This window comes from Sitophilus oryzae, unplaced genomic scaffold, assembly GCF_002938485.1.
Source record: "Sitophilus oryzae breed Bouriz unplaced genomic scaffold, Soryzae_2.0 scaffold_1518_pilon_pilon, whole genome shotgun sequence".
NCBI lineage: Eukaryota > Metazoa > Arthropoda > Insecta > Coleoptera > Curculionidae > Sitophilus > Sitophilus oryzae.
In genome coordinates, this window is record NW_022146190.1 from 969,193 (window position 1) to 985,822 (window position 16,630).

Below are 16,630 nucleotides of genomic sequence, written 5' to 3' on the forward strand. Positions count from 1 at the left end.
GGGTCTGTGATAATATCATTAAAATTTTATTATTCAAATTTTTCCCATAAAATTTATTATTAAGTTCATGAATAATTCATTAATTCTGTATGATCGAAAAAAAACACGGCGTCCAGTTGGCTTGGAAATAAACATCGATGACATTTCCCATATAATTTTACATATTAAATGACAGCGACATTCATTTCATAGCCATCGCTGACGCTGTTTTTTTTTCCAGCATGTATTTTTTTATGAACGGGGAAAGGCTGCTATCTACCATAAATTTAAAAAACTATAAAATTAAAAATATGTGCTGCCATCTGTGTGGATAAACTTAAACTACGTCAATACCAAAACAGATATTTTTATTGTAGCCAACTAATATTGAACAACAAATATTTAAGATTTAAAATTAACGGTGTAAATAAAAAATAATTTTGATTTAAATTGCAACGTATCCTCCATCTATATAGATATTTGATCCGGTTGTCATAGAAGATAGATCACTTAATAGAAATATTATAGAATTAACAACTTCGTCCACTTCCCCAAATCTAAAAAACAAAACAAAACACATTAATAACAAATTGTAGAACATACGGAGCATACAGAGCAGGGGCGCCGGCTTTTATAAAACCTCGTGGGTGCTCATCAGATATGAGTAAATGTAACAATTTTCCAGATTGTGTTGTTCATTCTTTTTGTATCTCTATATAAAATACTGTATCCGTCTGTTTTCCTGCCTGCCCTTATACGATTGAAAAGAGTATAATTAATATTTTCACAAATTGGTATGTGCGCTAAAAAGTTTTATTTCTGCATAACTCAAATTATACTCAATAGAATTGCAAAAATGACATAGTAATAACACAGAACAGATATTTGTATCTGTTCTGTGGTAATAATATGGTATCTTCCTAATTTTGTTATGTATGTGACATATGTAAACAATCTGGAAATTTGTTACATTTACTCATATCTGATTAGCGCCCACCGAGGTTTTCGAAAAGCCGGCGCTCAGAGGCGCAACTAGGGGGGGGGGCAGGGGGGGCTTAGCCCCCCATATGTCCAGTGCGTGTCGTATAAAATTGGTTTTAACCTCACATGAATCTTATCTTAGGGGGGCTTAGTGACCTAAGCCCCCCCAAAAGACTTAAGCCCCCCTAAAAGTATATGTCTAGTTGCGCCCCTGCCGGCGCCCCTGGGCCACAGTGGTGGGTACAGAGGGGGGCCTATGGAGCCCGGCCCGCCCTAAAATCTATAAATTGGATTAAATATGTTACACTTTTTTGTTAAAAATCGCGCCCTAAAAAGCACATCTTACATTACTTTTTATTTGCCCCCCCCCCAAAATAAATTTCCGTATCCGCCCCTGCCTGGGTAGCTGCAATCAATAACCAGGTAACTTCACTTTTTCTGCTTGTTGAAAACAACTTCAGAACCTACCCTGGTCTTGCTGCAAACCAAAAGCAAGGCAGCCTCATATAACGGTTCCATTTATGTACAGGGTGTCCCATTTTGGTTGAAATCATACGCTATATTCGTTATTAGTAAAGATCGGAGGATGCGGTTTGCACAAACCTGTTCCACTTTTTTGTCAAACGAAAGATGCTGTAAACAAAATTTTCATAATTGTATAACGGTATTCTTCGTTTCTGACTACAGGGTCTTTTCAAAAATTTTGCAATTTGGGACAGCCACCATATCTCCGTTGGATGATATCGAGAAGATGAAAAATGATTCTTGTAGAACTTTTTACGTAGAATACATTGGCGTAGTCTGTTTTTCTACGAAAATAATGATTTTGAAAATATGAACTAAAGTTATATTTTTTTCAAATGGAACACCCTGTATATTTATAAATGATATGATCCACCTCGCTATAAGCTTCTCAAAAATATATATCACTCTATATTTATTTTCACTATTTACTGGCACAATATTTAAAATATATAATTTTTTTATTAGTAGGCCGTGATAAATAACAAAAAAAATCCACTTCTTTTTTTTAATTTTGTGACGTAGTGAACAGGTAGGCAGGCAGTCTCCAGACTAACGGAAGTGGATGTAGACTCTTCGATAGTAGCAGGAGTCTTCGATATCAGTAGAATAAATGTAGAGTCATAAATACTGTCTCAAAAGTGGTTACTCATATGCCAATTACTTATACGTCAATTTCTTATACGCCAGTTACTCTATATAAAAAAAAACTCTCAGAACAGTCACCGAATACCAAAAAAATAACTTACGGTCTGAAAATCAGCTGTACACATTCCAAAATATAGCCAAACTATATGCTGATCCAAACCAGTAATGCACAATCAAACATTATCAAAATAAATAAAAAACGGGAATAACTGAAATAAAATTTAGTTAGACATGGCGATACAAAATGGTAGATACACTTACTGTGATCTTATTCCAGGAAAAGGCCAAAAAAACAAGAACTAGGCTCTGAACAGTATATTCTTACAGGATTTCAAATCTCCAGTTTTGGATACCCGTGCCTTTACTGTTATGAAAAGTGTTTCAGAAAGCCCTTTTTCTCTGAGATTCGTCGGACGCTGAACCACGCGTCTTTTTCTGATCTCAATCTCTCGGAAAAAGCCTCCTTCCTCCTTTTCGCAAAACGGAAGTCTTCGAATTGACAGGTCATATGACCAAAGGCAATTAAGTGAACTCTATCGTCTATACTGAATGAAATTTGTTTTTATGGAAAGGAACCGCTACCTGTACTGAATGAAGTTTAACATCTAGCGAATAGATGGCGCCAGCAATATTAAAATTTGGAATTTTATAAAAAGAAAAATAAAACGCTACAACGTAATGACCATCATACCTTGTACTCTTTGTATCATGGGTCTAGGTAAAGCATCCATGATACAAAGAATAAAAGGCATGATATTGCGCAGATTGGTCACTACGTCACAGGTGATAAACGGCACCATTGGGCGGCAAGCTCCGCGCGCCAATTTCAGATTGTCAAACAGATGACACAATAAATGTGAAAATAATTCGTATTAACTAATAACTAATTAATCGTATTTACTAAAGTAGTCATACACATATTAAAATTTTACTTGGGATTGGTAGATTTTAAGATTTACAAATAGCGGTAGAGAGTTAAGTTTTCCTAATATGTAAAGAATTTATTAGTGGCTCCCAAAATAAAACAAGAGACACATAGCAATAGTGTATATATAATAATATATACTTTTAATAATTCTTTAGTTTCTTTTATTATCAAAAATCATGGCCACCTAATAAATATGATCTTTTAATAAAAACTTTTAAATATTGCAGTAAATAGTGAAAATAAATATAGAGTGATATATTATATTAATATTATATATCGATATATATATATATATATATATATATATATATATATATATATATATATATATATATATATATATATATATATATATATATATATATATATATATATATATATATATATATATATATATATATATATATATATATATATTTTTTTTTATTTTTGAGAAGCTTATGGTAAGCCAGATCAAATAATTTATAAATATACATGGTGTTTCATTTAAGGAAAAGTAACTTTCATAACATAAGTTCATATCTTTAAAAATATTATTTTCGTATAATGACAGACTACGCCACTGTATTCTACGTAAAAAGTTCTACAATAAACAGTTTTCATCTTCTCGATACCTTCAAGAATAACAGAGATGCAGGGGGTGTCCCAAATTGCAAAATTTTCAAAAAGACCCTGTAGCTCAGAAACGAAGAGGGCTATGAAAATTTTGTTTACGGCATCTTCCGTTTAACAAAAAAGTGGTACAGGTTTGTGCAAACCGCACCCTTCTATCTTCACGAATAACGGAGATACCGTATGTGATTTCAACCAAAATGGAACACCCTGTACATGTTGCTCTTTGTACAGACTATTGTGCTCTATGTAGAGCCTATTCATTTATTAGTCAGTCGACTTATACGTTCGTTTACATGGAACTCTGCATAGAGACGACAACCAGTCGTGCCATGAACTTTGGTACGACTGATATTGGAGATGGAGAACTACCCTCTGTAAAACCGTCCCAGATACTGGCTTTTGTCAAAGCCCTGGGACTGTATGATGAGTTATAACTCAAGAAAGGGGGACACAATAGATCTGTAAGGTCGCAGTCATTATCTCCCCTCCCACTCATTCTAAATTATAATTCTGCATAACTTCGTTGCATAACAATTCGCATATCTAGTAGGCTGCGGATTCTGAGCTCCATAAAAATCCGTTCATAAAAACTATCGAGATTATTGCTCTGACTGCCGTTGTGAGTACGTGGTACAACCTTGGTACAACAGGTACGCGCGGGTATTCAAATACTAGCGAAGTAGACTGGCTGTTTAATAAATGGGCTGTAGTATTACGATATTATATATGTTTGTTTTTGAGGGGTAAGATTCTCTACAACTATTTGAATTTATTGCAATATAGATACTTGCATTTTCATGGTATATGAAAAAGTAATAACGATGTTTATAATAATGGAAACTTCAAATGCTGCTGCACGCATTAAATTAAAAAAATAAGTTGAACTAGAAGTTAAACAGATGAAAAATAAAGTATATATATTGAAAAAAAGCGTTAAAGGGTTAATCAACTTTTAGTCAAAAATTAGTCATAATGTCCTTTTAAACACTTTTACCTTCTTAGAGGAATTTTTGCCAGCATAGGTTCGGCAACTGCTGGATCGGACCAACCCAACTTACCCATGTCTGTCAAAATTACAGTTGGGTTTACGTTATTTACCCTGATACCTTTGGGACCATATTCTAAGGCTGCTGCTCTGGTAAATGCATCAACGGCACCTTTAGATGCACAGTAAACTGTATGGTTGTCTAACCCAACTACGGAGGCTTGAGATGAAACGTTGACAATTGAGCCTTTTACATTTCTACTTAGCAGGTTCTGTACGGCGTATTTGGTAAGATTAATTACTGCTTTGACGTTAATGTTAAAAACCCTAAAAAAAATTAAATGTATTAGATTAATCAACAGTCAACAGTTAATAAAAAAAATGTTTAAATACCAATAGTGGCACCCTTCGTTCTCATCGCAATTATTTTTAAAAAAGAGTTACGTTACAGGGTTGCTTATACTACCTGAAAGCTCTATAGTTTCGCTAGTTGATAGTAGGCTGTTTACAACAAGATCTATATTATGGTGGCTGACTAGAATATTGATTTTCTTTGGGTAGAAATTGTGGTTGTGAAAGTGAAGAAGTTCTTTTGCCCTTTCTGGCAAATATAAAAAGGTGAAAAGCTACCTGAATTGGAATTTACCCGGTATAACCTAATATGTAATGAAATTAACTATTGTACTTTAAATCAAATTAAAACTTGAGTCAAAAAGTTATACAGGGTGAGACAAAATTAATATTGAACATTGGTCTCCTTCAAAAGTATGTTACGCTTTTATTTTAAACACCCCGTATATTATTCCGATATTCAATGGAGAATTCATGTCTCTTCAAAATACTATTAAGGTTGCCGACCCCTCAAACAAAGATTTTCCTAGATATCTTCATTTACTTGTTTTGATCTGAGTAGATCTTTATTATTTGATAAAATCTAGGTGGCTGTAATGTGGCGTGGTATGTCTGACGTTACTTCAACATATCTGTCTAATTAGTCAAACTTTAACAACTACTTATCATTTCGTGTCAGTTAAAACAAAAGAAAGTCTCAGAAATTTGCCGAAAATGCAAACTTATCCTACATCAGAGAGAATTAATAGAATACTTAAATGCTCCTGATTTTATCTAGTCTGTTTTTTTATGGGGATATGTTAAAGACAGTGTTTACAAAACTCGACCAACTATTGTCGACAACATGAGAGAAATTATTGTAACTGCTTTTCGAGGTAGAATTCCACCTACGCCTTATGAAAAGATCGTTTTGAAAAGACAATCATTTTATGCAGTTAAAAGGAAAGGAAGCATTTTGAGCATTTGATTTCATCTAGCTAATTTTTGTTACATAATTATAGGTTTATATATTGTTTAAATTCTATAATAATTAAAATATATTTTAAACGTGTATCTTTTTATTACCGTTGAGTATTTTACTCTACAATTTTTAATTTTTGTTAAATTAACAAAAGGTATATCACACAACCACCCTAGATTTTTTCAAATAATAAAGATCTACTGACGCAAAATCATAAAAATTAAAATATCTAGAAAAATCTTTGTCTAAGGGGTAGACAACCTTAATAATATTTTGAAGGTATATAAATTCCCAATTGAACACCGGAATAATATACTGGGTGTTCCATTTAAAATAAAAGAGTAACTTGCTTTTAAAAGTGACTAATGTTCCATATTAATTTTGTCTCACCCTGTATAACTTTGCTTGTTAAATTTCAATTTGGTAACATACAATGGTTACTATAACCAAATATCAGGCTATACAAGGTCAACGAAAATTTAGGTAGATCTGTTATCGAAATTTAAAATTTACTCTTTATTTTCACAAAATGTGAAATATGTCAAAATCCTTAGAATTTAGGTATACGATTAGAACAAACACAACCTTGATGTGTAACTTTACCATTTACCATTCTCCTTGGAGCTTCCGCGGTGTATGAGAGGCGCCACCCTGTATCTTGATAACGATCAGTGATACATCTGACCGAAACGTTTTGTGTAGGATCAAAGAAATAAAGACAACGAAACTCAAAAATATGATACTAAATAAATTTCGGACTTCTATTGTCTTCATTTATTTTTAACTCACAAAAACCAAAATTTGCAGAATTGCCTTATCAAGCGTATACTCTGTATGTTGATAATGATCTGTCCATAGCGTTGAGTACATTAAAATAAATAAAGGTCATGAAAGGAGTGGTAAAAAACTGGTAGTACTAGTAATGTTCCCCTTTATATTAACATATAAGATATAAGTAACCTGTAAATAGTTTCTGAAAACAGGAATGTTGATATACTTGTTTATTTATACCAATTAGTAATAACATTTTTTACAAATCTAATTCTGCGACAAAAATCTATTTAAATTTTAGCTCACCCTGTATATTTTTCTAAAGTTATAGATATTTTTTTCCTTTTAAAATACAGATGGCAGCAATATATATAGGAACTGGTGTTAAATATTAGAGATGAGCAAAAAATCGCAAACGGCGATACAATCGCAGCGATTTTGAAATCGCAATCGCAACCTGCGATTTGTTGTCATAGGAAACTGCGATTTGCGATTTCTTCTATTTGCGAGTTTCAATTTGGGCAACCAATATTACTATAGTTGCGATTTGCGATTTTGCTGCGATTGTGATTTTGTAAACTAGGACCCTGATAACCTTATATCTGCGAGTTTGAATTTTTAGGAGTTGCGATTTGCGATATTGGTGCGACTGTAATTTTGTGGTATATAGAAGCATTTTACATTAAACTGCGATTGAATTTTCTCTCTGATATTATTTATTTATAGAGAGGTATTATTTTTCTAGGGCCACGATCATAATATACCGGGTGTTTCTCAAGAGTGGTTCATTCCTATAACTTTTTTATTTTTTCTGATAAAAAAACTAGATTTGGTATGTTAGTACCTATATGACATAAATTAGGATTGATTAACGTATTTAATTGTTTTTGGTCACTTCCTGTTTTACCGGAAATGACTACAACTTTTGATTTTTAAATGGCACCCCGGTATTTTTTTACTTTATTTGATATAAAATGCTCACTCTGAATAGAATGACATATTATGGCAACTTTTAACATTTTTTCGCTTAAAAAATACTATTTTAAATTTCAATCTAGAATGTCATGGCTGTGTTAAAAACACTAATTTTCAATCAAGATGCCTTGGAAAAATAGTATATCGTCTGTTGTTTTTCGTCTTTTCTCCTGGCCAGTTGATGCCCAAATCGTATTTTTAATCATATCTCAATTTTTTCAAATGGAGCGAGGGTGGCTCCTTATTGGCATATTTAGAAAAATAATTTTTTTACGAAGGGGTGAGGCTCGGGGTGAGGGGTGCGAGCCATATTAAAAAAATTTTTTAGATTTTTTAAGAATTGGGTAAAGAATTAGATAATTGAGAACTGGTAAAAAGAGTGGGTATGTGTAGTTAAAACAGTTACAGCATATACAGGGTGGTCCGAACTGTACTCCAGAAATTTCGGCAGCATATTCTGCAGATAAAACTACGTATAAAAGTTCTTATAAATGTATGTCCTAAAATGCTAAGTTTCGGAGATACAGGGTGTAGAAATTTCATTTTTGTTTCGATTTTTTCCAAATAATTTCTGAAGTAACGTCAATATTTAAATGAAAATTGGTGTCTGGAAGTTTTTTGACATGAGAAATTTGATTTTGATGTCAATATGGCTCCTACTGGTAGAGGGCGCCACCTACATCTGTTCTAACTGTTTTGAAGCCTAATAACTTTTGTCCGTTGCTGTATAAAACTACCGAGGGAAAAAATATACATTTCTGTGATTTTTTACGTAAAAAATACGATTAAACCAAACCAAACCCAAAGAGAACTACAGGAGAGGTGTTTAAACTACGTGAGACCATCCTCCGCAAGTGGCATACAAGCTACCACCTCCTCCAAGGGTCGGGAGCCTACCTCCTACCTCTAAACCCAACACGCGACACAAGCTACCGTTTCGTCTACCCGGCCTGGGTCGTAGCTCCTCGACTGTGAGGGACACGGGTCTCCGTAGGAAGTCCTGGGACTGTATGATGAGTTATAACTCAAGAAAGGGGGACACAATAGATCTCTAAGGTCACAGAGATTAACCCCCCTCCCACTTATTCTAATTCTAATTCTACGTAAAAAATATCTCTTTGTAAAAATCGGTACGAGCAACCGTTCTCAAGATATTTAGAATGGAAATAGTTAATACATACCATTATTGACGAAAAATAAACACGTTTAGTAGATAGTTATTTCACTGAAATAATAAATTTGGGAATTTTTTATTTTTTTTTCTGCAAAAAATGATGATAAAACAGTTTTTGTTGAACATTTGGTGCAAAAACATTGCAAATTTATGATCTCAGTCTAATAACTATTTAGTCAACATGTTTAATTTATGTCAGTGATGACAGGTATTGATAATTTCGATTCCAAATATCTCGAAAACCATTACTCGTAGCTATTTTTACCAAGAGAAGGTCTCTTTTACGTAAAAAACGTCGCAAATGTATATTTTCTTACTCAGTAGTTTTATACAGGTACGGACGAAAAGTTATTACTCTTCAAACCAGTTAAAAATATGTAGGTGGCGCCCTCTACAAGTAGGAGTCATATTGACATCAAAATCAAATTTCTCATGTCAAAAAACTCCCAGACACCAATTTTAATCCAAATATTGACGTTAATGCAGAAATTATTTGGAAAAAATCGAAATAAAAATAAATCTTCTACACCCTGTATCTCCGAAACTAAGCATTTTTGGACATATATCTATACGAACACTTTTACTTATTTTTATCTGCAGAATATGCTGCTGAAGTTTCCGGAATACAGTTCGGACTACCCTGTATAAAGTTTTAATACCTATAATGTGTTGCAGATATTAAAAAAACTTAGACTTGACTGATTATTATATTAACTCTTTTGAACTGTTAAGCTATAGATACATACACAGACAATTATACAGGGTGTCCCAGAAATAAGTGCAAGTATTTTAAAGGGACCACCTTTTCTCTTTACCATTTTTCAAATAAGTCCAAAATAAGCAAGTTATTTTACTTTGAAAATTTAAACGAAAAGCTTGTTTGCTTAATTTTTGAGAACCACTGTACTGGAACCCTGGATCTTTTCTGGATTTTCTTTCGTGTAAATTTAATCTACTACCCATGTTGCTATCTTATCAAGAAATTATGTTTTTTAACTTAAACTAAACTAAAAAAATTTCAATTTTTTTTTTTAAAATTCCAAATTTTCAAAAAAAATTTTCGCAAAAAAACCCTCATAGGCGTGTTTTTGATGCCGAAATATACTACTAGTTAAAATATTTGCACTTATTTCTGGGACACCCTGTATACCTAGTACAATATTTAAATATTAAAATCATAATCGCAGGTTACAGTCGCTGCGATTTGAAAATCGCAATCGCAGTTTCAATAATTATACTCAATATCGAATCGCAGTTTTGCTCATCTCTATTAAATATACTTACTTATCGATATCGTCTTCGCTTACTTCGGTTAACGGTCCCAAGATGGCAAGACCAGCGTTATTAACCAATAGATCTATATCTCCAACTTTTTTAAGAACTTCTTCAGTTTCCTTCCAGTTAGATAAGTCCACGGGATAGATATCGATAGAACAAACTTCTTTTTTTAACGATGCTGCAAATATAATAATTGATACATCATTCATATTAGATCGATTTTTAATTTTTTATAACATACTCAAATGATCTTTGTTTCTTGCTAGGGCAGTGACTTTTGCACCTAATAATGCTAGTTTTTTGGCAACTTCACGACCAATACCTATAAGAAACAAAGAAAACATAATTTTCATGTTGGTAATACAGTGTATTATTTAATAGACAAAATGTAAACAAATTAATTCATACCTTGGCTGGCTCCTGTTACTAGAGCTCTTTTTCCTTTAAAATTAAATTCCATTTTACTTATTATTATTATCAATAAACCAGCAATTTAAATTCTTTTATGGAAATCTACAATTATCGAGAATGTTTATAGGACTTGTTTATGGACGATACGAATATAGTACTGGTACTAGGTACATTAAGATTTAAAGACATTTAAAGCAGCAAGGTCAACGTTATAGTGATAACCAATAAAAGTGACGGCAGTAAGTTTCGAAACGTTTATTAATTTACTAAATTTAATCTCGAATACATCTATCTCTATGGATTATTATTATGGTTATAAAACAGTATTTTATTATTATGTAGGTATATACAGGGTCTCCCAGGCTGAGCGTATATTAGAAGTTTCTAGAGAAGTATAATATCTAGATCGGATATTTTTTGTACGTCATTGGTTCCCAACGAGATCTATCCGATTTAAAATGTTTTCAACAAAAGCGCCACTTCCGGAAATACCGAATAATTTTATATTATATGTAAAATTTTATGAATTTTAATTTCAAACACTGACTCTATCTACAGCAAAGTCTACAGTATGACCCCGGATTGTCTTTATCAAGGAAAAACTTTTTTATTATTGACATTTTGAGAAAAATGCATTCTTCATAAAAAAAAAATCTTATTCTAAAATGGTTAATTTGTGCCGTCATATTGAAAATATTTTTAATCGATAGAAACAAAAAATCTCCGATATAGATATCCTAGTTCTCTAGAAACTTCTAATGCACGTAACCTGGGGTACCCTGTATACGGGGTGTCACAATCCATAATAGTAAAACACTTATTTTAAATCACTACTTTGTAAAATTTCATGTACTAATTTTGATTGCCTATATCTACCGGGTGCTTTTCAAAAGTGGCGGTATAAAAGGAGATTTGGTATGTTAGTATATGAAACAAATTAGGAATGATTGACGTAAATAGTTATTTTCAGTCACTTCCTGTTTCACCGGCAATGACTACTTCGGTCATCGGCAACCCAATATCTTTAAATGTTTTTGGTGGATCTCCCCCTTTTGGGACAGTCTGTATACATACCGAGAAATGTTAGTTTATTTTCTAATAGTCTAGCCAAATTGTAATTTTGGTGGGCAAGTTTTGGTGTATAGTTCTGATTTATTTTGTTCTTTGCGTTTTTTGGGGCGCTGAATCTGAATCTGATGGTTGCTAACAAAATTTCGTGACGGGATATTGACGAAATGCAAAAAACGCAGAAAATGCAATTTTTCCGTTTTCTTTTTGCTTATAACGCGAAAATTAATTTTTCAGAAATAATACTTCTATACAGGGTGCTACAAATTCGAGGTACGAGCATTGGTATCTCGGTAACCGTAATAGATACGAACATGGTTAAATTGGGGCAAAGTTGCCACTTTGGGATTTCACCAAGATGCCACCAAAAAATTTTTAAAAATTTCAAGGATTGCTGAGTTTTTTTGGAAAAAAACTGATAAAAATCAATTTTATTTTTTCCTGTCATTACTTTTTAGAAAGTCAAAAAACTAATTGCACATTCTCATAGCCACTTTATTAGGGCTATCTGATAGTATTTTTAGATTTTCAAATTAGCTGATAATTTGTGGGATACAGAGGCCAACTTAATTTTTTTAAATACGGACCTGCATTTTTTATTTCAGATTTTGAAAGAACTCGGTCTCCTGAGTACAATGATATGCCACACTTAATATTTTTTTTATGTCGGACATTTGAACACAATTTATTAATAAACTAATTTTAAGAACGACTCTGTTTTTTTTTAAATATTTAATCTATTTATCGTTACAATATTGATTAGCATTCAAACTTAACAAAGACGTGGAGTAAAACATTGAATACGGAAAATCAAATGCAATAAAATAATTAATATAAATATAATATAATATTGTCAAGGTGTATTACTGGTTGCATAACTGCATACTGCTAAAAAAAATCGCAAGGTGCATTGAGGAACCTGGCGCATTCGCCAGAAAGTAAAGAAAATTATAGAATTCTTTAGAAAAATCTAGAAACAACCGCAAGGGGGTATATAAGGCCCGCGCTTTGACAGTTGGACAAGTTTGAAGTTTAAAGTTTGAAGTTTGAAGTCTAAAGTTTGAAAATACCGCGAAATACCGTTAGAGTAATAGTAGTTGCATAAGTTGTGTTGTAAATAGTATAAGTTGTGTGTACAAAAAAGTGAAACAAAAAAGTGAAACAAATAAATTCGTTAAGTATTTTATCGTGAGTTTAAATAGTGGACCCACGGAATCCGTAACAATATAAACAATCAAATCATTTTCCCGGAAGATGAACTGGAAATGGTAGAGCAGTATAATGTCGAGCGAGGTTCCTGGACCTATTGCCAAGGGGCTACATTACTTGACGTCATTTGTAAAAGTGAAATCAATTTATCTCAACATTTACAATATAGAATACAAAATACATTCGGAAGTATAAGAAGAAAGTTCAAAGAGCTATAAATAAAATTGAACGAAAAATAAATTTGTGCAATAGAGAGAGTGGTAACTGGTAACCTTTTCGAACATGCAGAACATAGAAAAACTAGTTTGTAGAAGATGATTTATTTATAATAACTACGATTAATATTATGCATATTATTAGATCGCACATTGAGATTTCAAATTCACGATAAAAAAAGTTAAAAATGATAGCTTTAAATTCCTGACCTGGATATTATTTATTTGAATCTTCCAATTTGCTCGAATTTCCTTATTCAATGTTAATTAGCGCTGATCAATATTGTTGCGATGAATATAATCAGATTAAATAATTTAAGAAACCAGAGTCGGACTTGACATTATTTTAAATATAATAATTTAAATAGTTTTGTCGCTATTAAGGTACCCAAAACAAAAAAAAAGTATAAAGTGTGGCATATCATTGTATTCAGGAGACTGAGTTCATTCAAATCCTGAAATAAAAAATGCAGGTCCGTATTTAAAAAAATTAAGTTGGCCTTTGTATCCCACAAATTCATCAGCTAATTTGAAAATCTAAAAATACAATCAGATAGCCCTAATAAAGTGGCTATGAAAATGTGCAATTAATTTTTTTATTTTCTAAAAAGTAACGACAGGAAAAAATAAAATTGATTTTCAAAAAAATCAGTTTTTTCAAAAAACTCAGCAATCCTTGAAATTTTTAAAACTTTTTTGATGGCATCTTGGTGAACATCCAAATGTGCAACTTTATCCCAATTTAACTATGTTCGTATCTATTAAGGTTACCGAGATACCAATGCTCGTACCTCGAATTTGTAGCACCCTGTATAAAATAAATGTAGACAAAGTTCCCTACAAATTCGGTTCTTTATATTTTTTTCGTCATACGATTAGGTTTTAGCGCTGATTCAAGATTAGCGTATGTTAAAGAAAATTGTCTGTACTTCAATTTTGAATAGAAATATTATCTACGAAAAGTTGATATTTTTAAAGTCTATCGAACTATTCCAAAACTTTCCTTTAAGAGGTTTTTTGGAGTACAGTTTGACTAAACTTTTTGATTTGTAATATAATGAAAATGAATTGTGGACATCAAATTATTTTTATATACAGGGTGTCCCAGAAATAAGTGCAAATATTTTAAATTTTAATGATAGAGATAAATTCATATAATAATTAAAATAAAAAAAATATAAAATTAAAAAATAATCAGGCCACAGAAACACGCTTATGAGATATTGTTGCGAAAAAAAATTCTTGAAAATTTTATATTTTTTGACATTTTCAGAAAAATTTTAAAAAACTTTTTAGTGCCACTTGTTTATTCACCTGAGGCATCGAATAAGCTGAAAACCGGTTATCACCAGCGGTTCTTAAAATGTTGCAATTCTTTTTTTAAATTTTCAAAGTTAAATAACTCGGTTATTTTCAATTTATTTTAAAATGGTAAAGAGAAAAGATGTTTCTTTTGACCCGATCTACTATCCCTTAAATTATCTGCATTTTTTTCTAGGACACCCTGTTTAAATAAAATTATATTTATAATAATTAAGAACAATATTTTATGTCTATAAATAAAAATAAATTTCGAAATATATTGATACTTTTTAATTGATTCATACTCACACTTGCCTTTTGATTCAGCGATTGAACTTGTTTTTCTTATAAATTCATCATGGACCTTTTCTTCCTTTTCTGGAAGTTTCTGGAAGTGCCGTTTCTGTGTAAGATATTTATGTCAGTATCTAAATCCTAAATCTGCTGCGACCAATCTCAATTACATTTTAATAGAAATGTATTGGCTTGTGTTCTCTTTTAAAAAACCTTTTGGAATACTAATATTCTTTAAGTAGAAGCACAAGGGTGTCTCCAAGTTTCTTGCCAATAAACGAAATATGATATAATAATTACAAAGAAAATTGTTTTATCAGAAGCTGATTTTTCATATAATATAATTTGTGTTATTTTGTCTTATTTGTTGGTTCCTTGTGTTGTTGGTCTAATAATAGACCTTTAAACTTTTTAATAGTATCAACGAAAACTTAATTGAAGAGACTATAAATTTAATGTAAAATTTGGATTTGTTGAGCAATTAGTAAGTAGGAAAAAAAATCTTGGATGTTGGCAAAGTTTACAGAATTGTATTGGGAAGGCTCAAATGAAACAATATTTAAGCGACAATAAAGTCGCGAAACGTTGCACAGAATATAATTATTGTTTCATTTAACACTTTCCTATACCCACGATTTTTTATTATTATTACTACATACTTTTAACTAATTTCTCTAAAAATTTGAGTTTTTTAACATTATACATTATATTAACATGTTTAACCCTTATAAACATCTTAAATAACTTTAAGACAAAACAAAATACACAAAAATAAAAATATTAATTAAACTTTTAATCTCTTATAGTTCTCATGAAAAATATCATCTCACTTTGTGAAGTATTATTCTCTTAAATTCTGAAACAACTTTTATGGTATCCGTCCATGAAAGATTTCCTTATTCCAGAGTTATTTTCTTATCTAATCCAGAGGCTTACATATATCATATTTACTAATCAACATAATTTTTCTATTAAACAAAAAATATAACTTCAAGAGAGTAATAAATTCATAATTTATACCTTTTATTAAAAATATTCGTTTAAATACAAGGTAATAATTTGAAAAGAAGCAATTTTGAATTTATGAAGTTTTTATTCACCCACAGTCAAAACTTTTGAGCAGGGTGTATCAAAATTTGAAAAAATCGAAACATATAATCACATCACAAAAGTAAAGATTAAAAAATAGATAGAGATCCGGCGTTTTTTATAAAAAGTTGATAGGTTTCTGTGTGTGTTCAGAATTAAATTAATTAACATAAGGATGGACACACTAACCCTGTCAACGGCTTTGCCAGAACTCCAATGTAAGGACATCGAGTTGGCGAGTCATTAGCTCGAGGGAGGAAGGTGATGGTCAGATCCTCATAATAAAGGAATTGACCTTAAATCCAAGGAGGCACTAGAGAAAGAGATATACATCCCCTATTATAGATCCAGGACTACACCGCACCGGTATCAGGTCTAAGGAGAGCCTCCACCATCAAGGGCACCTGAACCGAGGGTATAAGCTCCTCGACTGTTAAGAGCAAAAAGGGTAAAACCCTAACCGTGAAAGGGTTACCCATGTAGGAGGTACCTAGATGTCCACTCCACGGATGGAACAATAATTGTTGTTAGAAAAGGATGGGATATACCCTGTCCTCCCTACAACATGAAGAATACATCGTTCTGTGGCCATCTTCATAATAATGTGTGCCTGCTCAAAATACTTTGGGTGAGCGTAGCATTGTTACGTTGGCCTGGGTACCAGGGCACGATGGTCACAAGGCAGATGAAAAAGCCAAACAAGGCTCATCAGTGCCATTCATAGGCCCAGAACCCCTCTGCGGCGTTACAAAGGCAGTCACGAGAATGGCCACTGAACGATGGGTTTGGGAATCTCTAGAATGGTGGAGAAACTCACCAGGACAGAGACAGGCGAAAAAGTTCATTGTAGAACATTCGCCAAAATTCACGGTAG

The 16,630-nt window shown here is 32.1% G+C and overlaps 1 protein-coding gene across 1 annotated transcript; it reads right to left on the reverse strand.

Annotated features, from left to right (window-relative positions):
* Positions 1-330: 330 nt before the first annotated feature.
* LOC115878561 (L-xylulose reductase-like) lies at positions 331-10,811 on the reverse strand. Its single transcript, XM_030895089.1, has 5 exons — positions 10,577-10,811; positions 10,410-10,490; positions 10,175-10,346; positions 4,668-4,985; positions 331-536 (listed from the first exon to the last, which is right to left on the reverse strand). The coding sequence occupies exons 1-5, from the start codon at positions 10,626-10,628 to the stop codon at positions 425-427; spliced, it is 735 nt and encodes a 244-aa protein (XP_030750949.1). The 5' UTR covers positions 10,629-10,811; the 3' UTR covers positions 331-424.
* Between the last annotated feature and the right edge of the window lie 5,819 nt (positions 10,812-16,630).